Here is a 10,426-nt window from a genome sequence, read left to right on the forward strand (position 1 = left end):
TATAGGATCTTGCTTTCCTTTGCAACTCTCCTGATTACCCGTATGGGTGCAGAAAGCTCAGCCCTTATTCCATGTTTTAAAATGACATTTGAACACACACCAAACACACACAACAGAAAGACTGATTTCAGAATAAAGATGGCTCTCCCTGATGATAGGAGGTGGGTGTCACATGGCCCTCCTCACTCTCAGCTATCAGGAGCCCCAGAGAGAGTCCTGACCCCCTGTCACCAAAGGCCCTTCACCAAGGCAAGGAGGGATCAGGACCCTGGTGGAGCACCTAGATCATGGATGCCACTCCCCTATCACAGGGCCCACAGCCTAACAGTGAGAACTTGGTCGCTTCCATGTCCTGGAGCTGAGTGCCACTGCACCTGAGAAGGAACAGCAGCAGGTCCAGGGTGGGGAAGATTGCTAACTCCGCCTCCCTACATCCTGGGCCAGGCACAGTCCTGTGCTGGCCAATGTCTGCCTCTTTGCCAAGAAGTCACCTCACTTCTCTGTCTAAAGGGGGTGAAGCTGCCTGCCCTTGAGGAGGGCGGAGGCAGGAAACCTATAGTGGCCTCAGATCTAACAGCACAGGGAAGGAGCTGCTCCACAGGGGTAGGGTGGGTAGAAGGTAGAGCCCAGAGAGGGGAAGGGAAGGCCTCTACCCTCCAGGGCAGGGAAGAGGCCAGGTGGGTGAGGCCACTGCCCTCCTTAGCTTTCCTCCTTGGTCTCAAGCCGCACCCTGGGCAGGTGTGAGGTAGGACCCCCACACAGTCGCCCTCCCCCTCCACAAAGCTCTGGATCCTGAGGGGCTGCCAGCACCACAAAGACACTCCTCAGCCAAGATGGGCCTGAGTAGGCTTGGCCGGGGGCTGAGGACGTGGGAGCAGAAGACCACAGAGGAACCCACAGAAGCCGCCCAACCTGCCCAGCCTCTGCCTTGCTGTTCCCTCTGCCTGGAGCTCTCTCTCTCCCCACAGAGAGCTGGGTGGCCCACTCACTCCTCACCCTGGAACCTTCTATTCATTCTCATCTCATTCAGGCCACCTCTAGACCTGGAACAGGGTGCTGGGCCACCCTTCCTGCCTGGACTCCCCAGGCCTCTCATTTTTCTTTATTTTCCTCACAGCACGAACCTCCATCTGACATGCTATTTCTGTTCTTTATCGTCTGTCTTTCCCCTTCAGAAACACTCCAAGAACATTCTGTTCATAATAATCACTACTACCTAGAACACTGCTTGACAGATAATAGATTCTTGGTAGGTAGGTAGGAAGGTAGAATAAATGAATAAAATTTTTATGAGGATACCATAAAAGTATACAAATCCTAAGTATACAGCTAGATGTAACTTTATATATAACCACCATGCAGTTCAAGTTATACAGTATTTCCAGAAGGTTCCCTGTGCCCCCTCCCAGCCAATCCCCACCCTGACTTCTGTCAGCACCAATCTCATTTAAATGAATTACATCATTAGTGTTCCTTGCCATTGAGCTGCTTTTGCTCAACAAAACTTCCATGGGATTTACCCACGCTGAGGAACAGGGGCCTGCTCCTCCCTGCTCTTCTAGCACTCACAGGCTGCCATGTATCCACTCACGTTCTTCTTGATGGGCGCTGGGCTGTTTCTAGGGCTATGAACACTCTCATGTCTTTGGTGGACGTGTGCCCTCACTTCTCTTGGTAAGATACCTAGGAGTGGAACTGTAGGGTCACAGGGAAAACCTGTAGTTACAGCCAAATGCTTTTCCAAGGTGGTTGTCCCCATTGACATTTCCAAAAGCACTACGAGCTCTGTGACACCATCTCCTCGGTGAGGTCACCTTCTCTTTTCAGGTGTCTGGGTGGGTGACGTTGAGTAATGATGATGGGTGCTCAATAAGTGCTGCTGCAGAGGGGCCCTCCATCTGGGGGAAGGTCAGTCCTTGGCTGCCACACTGGCCTTGGAAATTGCTCCCCATTTCACACGTCTGGTCACATTTAACACACGGCGGCACAGCCAAGGCCCGGCTGTTATCAGACAGGACTTGGTCTGAGGAGCCAGGCTCCCGGCTCCCTGGTGGCTAAAGAATAGAATCACCTGTTCCCCAGCAAAACTCTGTAGGCAGGGCTCTGTGGCTGCCCCTTTCTGGTATTTGGTGGGGCCCATGGGACTATGGCCATCTTCACCCACTGCCAGGCACCCAGAGGCCTGACCCAGCCAGGAGCACCATCTCCCCAGGGCCCTGCCCTCTCACTCTGACACTTGCTGAAGGCTGGGCCAGGCCCTTTCCGCTGGTCTTAGAGGTCCTGTGGCAGAAAATGATTGGTGTCTCAGGTTGCCTGTCTCAGGAGGGGAACTGTGATAAGCCCTAGTCTGTGGGAGGTGAGCAGAGGCACTGGATCACTTCATGGGTGTCTGAGCCTGGAAATCATGGGCTGAGGATGGCAGGGCCACAGGAGCTTAAGCCCTAAAGTCTCCTTAGACAAGTGTCATCTATTGGTCAGATAAATCCCATTATGAACCTTATGTAGGCAAGATACAAACTGCCACTGCATTTGAGCCTATATAGATCAGATCTGTTAAATCGATAAGCTTGCCTTCATACAGGTGTGACGACAAACTGTTGCATAGCACACATACCTAAGAAAGGTAATATAACTAGCTCACTGCACAGCTGAGAACCTGAGGCACACAAGTCCTGACTTGAACCAGGTCCTGGCTCCAGAGTTTGCAGTTCTACACACTCTGCCTCAAGGTTCAGCCAAAAGGCTGAGAACCCAGAGGGTCCGGCCAGCTGCTCTGGGTGCCTCCTAGGGACTTTCGCCACAATGAAGTGAGGGCTGCTTCCTGCACCATGGCCTCTTTGCCTTCCCACTATTTTCTGAACCCTGTGTTCAGAGCCCACCTGGGATGGACCCTGGCAATAGGCTCCCACGGCTTTCTTCTTCTCCCATCCCCACTCCCCATCTGCTCAACAAAAATCTACTGCTAGAGAACACTTTTTGGGGCAATGGGGATCACCTAATGTTCATGGTCCCTGTTTTACCCAGAGTTATTTCAGTTATGAGTAACAGAAACCTGACAGCTTGGGGGGTCAATGTTTATTGGTTCATATAATTAGGAAGTCCAGGTACACAAGGATCTGAAAGGTCAAGATCCAGGTGCCAAGACGCCATCAGAAATCTCTATCTTGGAACACCTGGCTCTGTCCTCAGCACTGGCTTCAGCCTCAGGCAGGATGGCTCCTTGAAGTGGCACATACCTTCCAGTAGCTCCCAGCCTACTTGTGTCCCACCAGCTTTGCTACACTAGTGTGACTGCCATTGTCATCCGTGCCAGTGATCTTGTCAAAATCCTTTCCCAGTGGTCCCACCTAAATCCCCAGGGTTCTCATGCACTAGAACTCCCACCCTGTACTAGTCACTGTGGCCTGAGTAGGGTGCTGTCCCTGGCCAGGCTGGTGCACCTGCCCACCTTTCAACCTCAGGGTGTGGTGTCAGTTGCGCACATATCCCAGGTTGGGGTAAGGGAGAGATGGCTCTCCCAAGGGAAGCAGGAGGGAATGAATAGGAGGCAGCTCCTTGAACATCCATGCCAGCTGCCCCACACCAAGATGCCTCAAACTGCAGATATTTCCACTATCCTTGGAGCCACCTCAACCTACCTTGTCCCTTACATAAGGCAGATGGTCCTAACCATCAGAGAAAACTCTGGGCACCTCAATGCCCCACCCAAGCCAACTCCTCTTCAGATTGGGGTTTGCCTCAGGCCTACCACCTCAATTCACCAATTCTATTCTCCCTTCAGTCTCTCTCTCTCTGGAAACTTGTTTCTGCTATCTTAAAAACAAAAACTAAGCCAGGTGTGGTGGTGCACGCTTGGAATCCCAATGGCTTGGGAGGACTAGGCAGGAGGATCATGCGTTCAAAGCCAGCCTCAGCAAAAGCAAGGCACTAAGCAACTCAATGAGACCCTGTCTCTAAATAAAACAAAAAGTAGGGCTTGGGATGTGGCTCAGTGGTCAAGTGCCTCCAAGTTCAATCCCTAATATCAAAAAAACAAAAACAATAACAGAGCTGGACACGGTGGCATGCCTGTAATCCCAGCAGCTTGGGAGGCCAAGGCAGGATGATCATAAGTTCAAAGCCAGCCTCAGCAACTTAGTGAAGTTCTATCTCAAAATTTAAAAAAATAAAAAGGACTGGGAATGTAGTTCAGTGGCTAAGCACCCCTGGCGCAATCCCCGATATCAAACAAACAAAACAAAAAAAACACTGCCAAGTGCAGTGGAACATGCCTATAATCTCAGTGACTTGGGAGACTGAGGCAGAAGGATTATTGCCAGTCTCAGCAATTTAGTGAGACTCTCGGCAACTTAACAAGACCTTGTCTCAAAATAAAAAACAAAGGACTGGAGAATGTGGCTTAGTAGTTAAGTACCACCAAAATAAGAACAAACAAAATACCAGATCTTATTCTTTCAGTGGTCTCACAGACCCAAACACAGAACCCCCTCATCCAGAGCTTCTCACCTTAGCTCCCATTCTTTCATCAACCATCATGGTACTGAAGCAGCTAGTAAAGGCTCCCCTGAGGCTAAAGGACACCTGGCAGGTACCACCTTCTGTTCTGCAGCATTGGATAGCTGATCTCCTCCTTCCAGATGCAGCTAGGTGGCCCAGGGCCTGATGGTTCTTGTCTGCTTTGGTGGCTTACTCAGGCCCTCCCCTCACCTGTCCTCCAGGTGCATTCCCTGCCAAAGCTGCTACAGAAAGAAATAATAATTCCTTAATAATTCCTTCCCTCTAAGCCCCCACGTCAAGTCAAGTGAAGGCCAAAACAAGCCTCGGGTCTGCTAGGCTCTCTGTGCTTCTGCCTTACCCTGTCCCGCAGTTTTCAAGGACCATTCTCTTTGTCTTGCCTGTCCTTTCACAGCAGTCCAGAGAAGGGTCACATAGCACGAAACAGGCTGTCCCCCAGTACATCTAGCACCTACTGACATGGGCACTAGACCACCCTCCACCCATCTCCTTCCATCAGCATCCCTGGTGCTATCCTGGCAAATTGTGGCCTCCAGCTTCCCTGGTCAACTCCTGTTTTACTTAGCTGCTGCCTGGCCTACCAAACCAAGGTCCCTGAGCATGGGAAGGCAGTGGAGTGGATGGGAAAACAGTCACAAAGCCTTGAACACAGGCTGAGAAGACACTGATGTTCCCTTTTATTTATTTTTTAATAAATTTAAGAACAGTTTATCTCTTCCCCCCAGAGCAACTAAAATCAACTAAAAGGGGGTGCGGCCTGGGGGGCAGAGGGTGCTAGGAGTCATAGTCTTCTTCATCCTCTGCGTCAGGTGCTGAGGGGCCTGGGGGGGCCGGAGGCAAAGGCAAAGTAGAAGTAAAAGGCATGAAGGGGGTCGGAGGGCTGCAGGGCAGAAAGCAGGAGGGAAAAATCAGGCTTTGCTCCCATGCCCATCTTGGCCCACTGAGCCCCACCCCCATCCTCCACAGAGGTAGCTGTGGAGCTGGCCACCCTCTGGGACCATGGAGAGCCAAGCCCCAAGGAGGGGAGGACCCAGAGCAGATCACACGGCCCTGCCCAGGCTCCACCTGCTGCCTCTGACCAGGGTAGGGCTGCTTACCTTTGAAAGTGTGCAGAGGGGCGGCTGGTCTGGGGTGGGGGATGCGTTGTCTCTTCTTCCCCATCAGTATCTGTGTCCTCAGACTCATCCTGTGAGCAAAGCAGGGGTCAGAGTTGACAAGAAAAGCCATGAGCCCATCAGCAGGGAACCCAGATCCCTGGGAGTGGCAGGGACAGGAATAGACCCCCAGAGCTAACCTATACAGACACTGAGTTGCAAGAAGTCACAGATAAGGTTGAGAAAAAACCTTAAGCCAGCACAACCTGACACAGGCTGCCCTTTTCATCACCACAGGGCAAAACAGATGGCTGAGGCCTCACTCACCTCCTGCTCCGAGTCTGTTCCAGATAGTTTCTTGTCCTTGCCTTTGCCTCCCATCCCACCATTCTTCCGGCCACTACTGCCTGGCTTCCGGCCCCTGCAGGAAGGTATAGTCCATCTGCCCAGAGGTCTTCCCCCTCCTTGGTGGCCCCCCAGCCTCCCCTGTAGCTTTGATCTTCCCCACCTGTACACATGACCCTGGCCCCCACCTGCGAGGACCCTTGTCCCCATCCATATGGTTGTCTTCTCCATCACCCTGCATATCAGGCACCGACGCCACCAAATCCTTCAAAAAGTCAAATTGTTGCTCCAGTTCAATGCACTGCTTCCTGGAAGAGGTAGGAAGGTGAAGGCATTTCAGGGGGGCCAAACATTAAGGCCTTCAGCCAGGGACATCAAGGAGCCTGGATGTCAGGAGTGAGCCTAGAAAACCCCTCCCCAACTCCACCACAGCCTCCCTACTTTGCTCAGGTTGTTCCCTCTTCGTGAACACCCAAGCTTTCCTCCGCCAGTTTCTTAGTCTTGCTGGTCTCCCGGCAGCATCCCATCTCCCTGTCAGGGCACAGCCTTCCCACCAGCCCCTCTCAGCTCAGCAGCCACTCACAGGTGGGACGTTGTCATGGTCTTGGCGTTCCGGGACTGGGTCACCTGGCAGGCCTTCTTCAACAGCGACTCCAGGAAGAGCTCGAGCGCCCGGGCTGAGTGGTGTCAAGGAGAACGCGGGAAGTGGGGTGCCCAGTCCCTCCCCCAGGCTTCTCAACCCGGCCAGCCCCCCGCAGGATACAGATGATGACAGGCACAGCCGCCGCCACCTTCCCAATCTCTTCGTCCGTCTGCATGATCTTCTTGATTCGTGCCTACAGAAGGGGGCAGAGTTCGGACCCGGTCGCAGTGGTCCCTGAAAGGGTGCTGGGGGGAGCGAGAGGGGTATCCCGAGAGAAAGGGGCGGGGGGCACGGACGCCGGCAGGGCCCGGAAGGGGGCGGGGCGTCCAGGCCCCGAACACCCAGATGCGCCCGCCCCCCCACCCCCCTGCCCGGCTCAGGGCCGGAGCCTCCCCGGAGCCCGGGCCTGCTCCCGCCGGGCCAAGCCACGTGCTCACCGGCGGGAACCGCGCGTTGTACTTCTTCTTCTTGCTCGGCATCTCGGGGCCTCTCTCGCCGCGCCGGGCCCAGCGCCGCCGCCCGCAGCCTTCGGGCCCCCGGGCCTCCGGGCCTGCTCGCCACCCGCCCGACGCAGTTCCCCCGGGTCCTGGTGCCGCCCGCTCCGCCCCCGCCGCTCTCTACAGGGTCCTAGCGCCGCCTGGTCGAGACGCCGCTCACAGGGCCCAAGTGCCCGTCTCTTGGAGCCTACCGGGCAGTGTGCGTCGGTGCCGGGCCGCTCGTCTCTGCCACTACCGCCCGCCCCCAAGCCAGAAGAGCGAACGTTAGCCCCGCCCCCGTAGGCCCACGCCCCCTGGGTTCCAGCAATGGCCCCACCCCGTGGTCGGCCCCGCCCCTCCCCTCTGGCCCCGCCCCGCAGCCGGCCAGTCCTGCCCGGTGGCCCCGCCCCGTGGTTGCGCTTGTCTATAAAGTTGTTGTTGAGGCGGCGGGGCGCTAAGATGGCGGCGGCGGCGGCTGCCGTGGCGGGGGCGGGGCGCGGCGGTGACGGCGGCGCGGAGCCCCGGCAGGAGCGGAGTCGGGCCCGAGGCTGGGCCGGCGCCGAACGCAGCGAAGGACGGAGGTGACTGCGGGGCGGCGGGAGCAGCAGGGCTGGAGCGGGGGCGCTTCTCGGGCCGAAGGTGCTAATGGCGGCGGGCGCGGCAGGGCCAGAGCCTGGCTCTCCTGCAGGTTCTAACCAGCCCGGGTTCGAGTCCGGGCACCGCCCATTGGTCTTGGACTGGTCACTCTGGCCTCTCAGGGCCTCTGTGTGCCAGTCTTTAAATGGTCCCGAGAACGTCCGCTCGGGAGGCCTCGCCCTCCTGGGCCTCCCTGGGGGGCTGCGTGAACCTGTGCTTCTTTGCTTCTGTCCATTAGATCGCAGCCTCTTGGATACCAGCCGGTCTCTACAGGAGGTGTTGCTGGGGCTGCTTGCTCCCACACCTGAATTCACATTCCTCCTCCGACACTCACTACAGGTGTGACCTTGGGCAAGTCCCTTTTCGCTGAGCTTACCTGGTCTGTAAGCGGTGACAGTAGTAATAACAATAGCTTACGTGGGGCCCACTCCACCTCAGGCATTTCATTCTCACAACAAATCTACTGGACAGGATCGGTTGTTATTTCAATGTAAAGATGAGGGACAGCGACATTTAGTCTTGCCCAAGGCCACACAGTTTAGTATAGTACTTTGTACCTGCTGGGACCCAGTAAGCCTTAGTTGTCTCAGACCTGCCCTGATTCCTTTCCCTGCCCTGATTCCCTTCCCTCATAGCAGGATGGAGCCAGGTGAGGAACTGGAGGAGGAGGACTCTCCGGGTGGCCGAGAGGATGGCTTCACTGCTGAGCACCTGGCTGCGGAGGCCATGGCAGCTGACATGGACCCCTGGCTGGTGTTCGATGCCCGCACTACACCTGCTGCTGAGCTGGATGCCTGGTTGGCCAAGTACCCACCATCCCAAGTCACACGCTATGGGGACCCCGGTTCACCCAACTCTGAACCTGTGGGCTGGATTGCAGCCTATGGGCAGGGCTATACCCCCAACTCAGGTGATGTACAGGGCCTGCAGGCAGCCTGGGAGGCTCTGCAGACCAGCGGGCGGCCTATCACACCAGGTACCCTGCGCCAGCTGGCCATCACCCACCATGTGCTTTCAGGCAAGTGGCTGATTCACCTGGCACCTGGCTTCAAGCTGGACCATGCCTGGGCTGGCATTGCCCGGGCTGTGGTTGAGGGCCGACTTCAGGTGGCCAAGGTGAGCCCACGGGCCAAGGAGGGTGGGCGCCAGGTCATCTGTGTTTACACGGACGACTTTACGGACCGCTTAGGTGTACTGGAGGCAGATTCGGCCATCCGTGCGGCAGGCATTAAGTGTCTGCTCACCTACAAGCCAGATGTCTACACCTACCTGGGCATCTACCGGGCCAATCGCTGGCATCTCTGCCCTACTCTCTATGAGAGCCGTTTCCAGCTTGGAGGCAATTCGCGTGGCTCTCGGGTGCTGGACCGTGCCAACAATGTGGAACTCACCTAATAAGGCCAAATGGGGGAGACTGTCCTCTATCCCCACCCTGCTGAGGATGGACCCAACTGTCTTCCTCCTCCTCGTCCCAAGGCCAAAACCCCCCAGCTCTGAGGATTAGGTTACTTGGTAACTTCCTGCATCTTCAGTCCCCTGGAACTTTTGCCCTTTGTTCAGGGCTGGCTCCAGCCCCAAAAGACTTGGGGCTTGGCTCCCTGAGGGGCAAGCCCTCAGCCTTCCTCTTTGCTGCTCCCATCACTGCCCAGGATCACAGTTTGGGTGCAGATACTCAAGAAGAGAACCTTCCTTGGCCACCCTTGTCCCCAGCTATACCTACCCCTCCTCCTGCATTCTTCCCTTCTTTCCTTCCTTCCTCTCAAGGGGGGAAACTTAGTGCTTCCATTCGCTCTCCTTGGAGCCATCATAGTCCAGGGGACAGGGGCCCTGCAGGACTGAGCATGCCATTTTGTTGGGAGGGTCGTTGTGCCTGCTCATCCCCTGGCAGAAAGGGGATGCAAGGCCGCAACATGGGGCCTGCCCCTCCCTGCCCACTCACAGTCTGCACCATCTTCCTCCCTTCTCTGGCTACCTTGACATGTGCCTGTTCCTGGCATTTCAATAAAACCCAGCTTGGGTCTGTGTCTTGAGTGTTTTTTAAAATACTGTTTTGATGGTTAACTGCTTGGTTGCTGGGAAGAGGCTGGGCCAGGAGAGATTGCCCCCTGAAACCCCACTGCCTGCCCAGTAATCGGATATGCCTCACTTCCAACAGTGATCTCCCTTCTCCCTCTTTTCTTTTCCTTTTTTTTTTTTTTTTTGCAGTAATAGGAATTGAACCTAGGGGTGCTCTATCATGAAGTACATCCCCAGCCCTTTTTGCTTTTTATTTTGAGACAGGTCTTACTAAATTGCTGAGGCTGGCCTTGAACTTGTGATCCTCCTGCTTCAGCCTCCTGAGGCATAAGGATTACAGGTGTATGCCACTGTGTCCAACAGTGGTCTCCTTTTCTGAGAACTTCTGAAAAGCTAGCCCTGATTCCTTTCATCAAAAAAGTCAGTTTTTCCATAAATCTGGGGTTGACCCAAGAAGTCCCAAGGGATCACTCCTACTCCCCAGGGTGCATTTGTGTACTCTAGAGAAAAGTGTTTTCTTGGTCCTGGCAGTCCCAGACTGGGGCCCACCATTTGGTGAGCAAAGAATGTGCTGGATTTCAGTCTCTCTTGGCTGGACAGTCTCTCTCAGTGAATAACCTACACAACCATAAGTGGTCTCCTGAGACTTTTCCATGTGTCCTCACCTCTGCTGTCTATCACAAAAGCCACCGGTTCGTGAA

The 10,426-nt window shown here is 55.3% G+C and overlaps 2 protein-coding genes across 5 annotated transcripts; one reads left to right on the forward strand and one right to left on the reverse strand.

The window, feature by feature from the left end:
* Positions 1–5,169: 5,169 nt before the first annotated feature.
* Positions 5,170–7,331, reverse strand: Drap1 (DR1 associated protein 1). The gene is made up of 7 exons (XM_078045565.1): positions 7,035–7,331; positions 6,718–6,790; positions 6,538–6,631; positions 6,143–6,262; positions 5,937–6,030; positions 5,613–5,701; positions 5,170–5,395 (listed from the first exon to the last, which is right to left on the reverse strand). The coding sequence occupies exons 1-7, from the start codon at positions 7,074–7,076 to the stop codon at positions 5,290–5,292; spliced, it is 618 nt and encodes a 205-aa protein (XP_077901691.1). The 5' UTR covers positions 7,077–7,331; the 3' UTR covers positions 5,170–5,289.
* A 165-nt stretch (positions 7,332–7,496) lies between these two features.
* Positions 7,497–9,731, forward strand: C4H11orf68 (chromosome 4 C11orf68 homolog). Of its 4 annotated transcripts, none has more exons than XM_078045564.1 (3): positions 7,499–7,654; positions 7,948–8,048; positions 8,345–9,731. In XM_078045564.1, exon 3 carries the CDS (start codon positions 8,349–8,351, stop codon positions 9,102–9,104), a length of 756 nt encoding a protein of 251 aa, XP_077901690.1. In that variant the 5' UTR covers positions 7,499–7,654; positions 7,948–8,048; positions 8,345–8,348; the 3' UTR covers positions 9,105–9,731. The 4 variants fall into 4 exon arrangements, with proteins under 4 accessions (XP_077901688.1, XP_077901690.1, XP_077901689.1 ...); XM_078045563.1 differs by having other exon boundaries at positions 8,348–9,731; XM_078045562.1 differs by lacking the exon at positions 7,948–8,048 and having other exon boundaries at positions 7,497–7,654; positions 8,348–9,731.
* The last annotated feature ends 695 nt before the right edge of the window (positions 9,732–10,426 follow it).

This window comes from Ictidomys tridecemlineatus, chromosome 4 (assembly GCF_052094955.1).
Source record: "Ictidomys tridecemlineatus isolate mIctTri1 chromosome 4, mIctTri1.hap1, whole genome shotgun sequence".
Classification (NCBI taxonomy): domain Eukaryota; kingdom Metazoa; phylum Chordata; class Mammalia; order Rodentia; family Sciuridae; genus Ictidomys; species Ictidomys tridecemlineatus.

What these genes read in the sequence shown, in the direction of transcription:
- C4H11orf68 (XM_078045561.1), top strand. Translation starts at nt 7,533, where the DNA reads ATGGCGGCGGCGGCGGCTGCCGTGGCGGGGGCGGGGCGCGGCGGTGAC. An exon ending in GAACGCAGCGAAGGACGGAG is followed by an intron (nt 7,655 to 8,344) that starts GTGACTGCGGGG and finishes CTTCCCTCATAG; the next exon opens with CAGGATGGAGCCAGGTGAGG.
- Drap1 (XM_078045565.1), bottom strand. Translation starts at nt 7,076, where the DNA reads ATGCCGAGCAAGAAGAAGAAGTACAACGCGCGGTTCCCGCCG. An exon ending in GAACAGACTCGGAGCAGGAG is followed by an intron (nt 5,702 to 5,936) that starts GTGAGTGAGGCC and finishes CTTTGCTCACAG; the next exon opens with GATGAGTCTGAGGACACAGA. An exon ending in CCCTCTGCACACTTTCAAAG is followed by an intron (nt 5,396 to 5,612) that starts GTAAGCAGCCCT and finishes TCTGCCCTGCAG; the next exon opens with CCCTCCGACCCCCTTCATGC.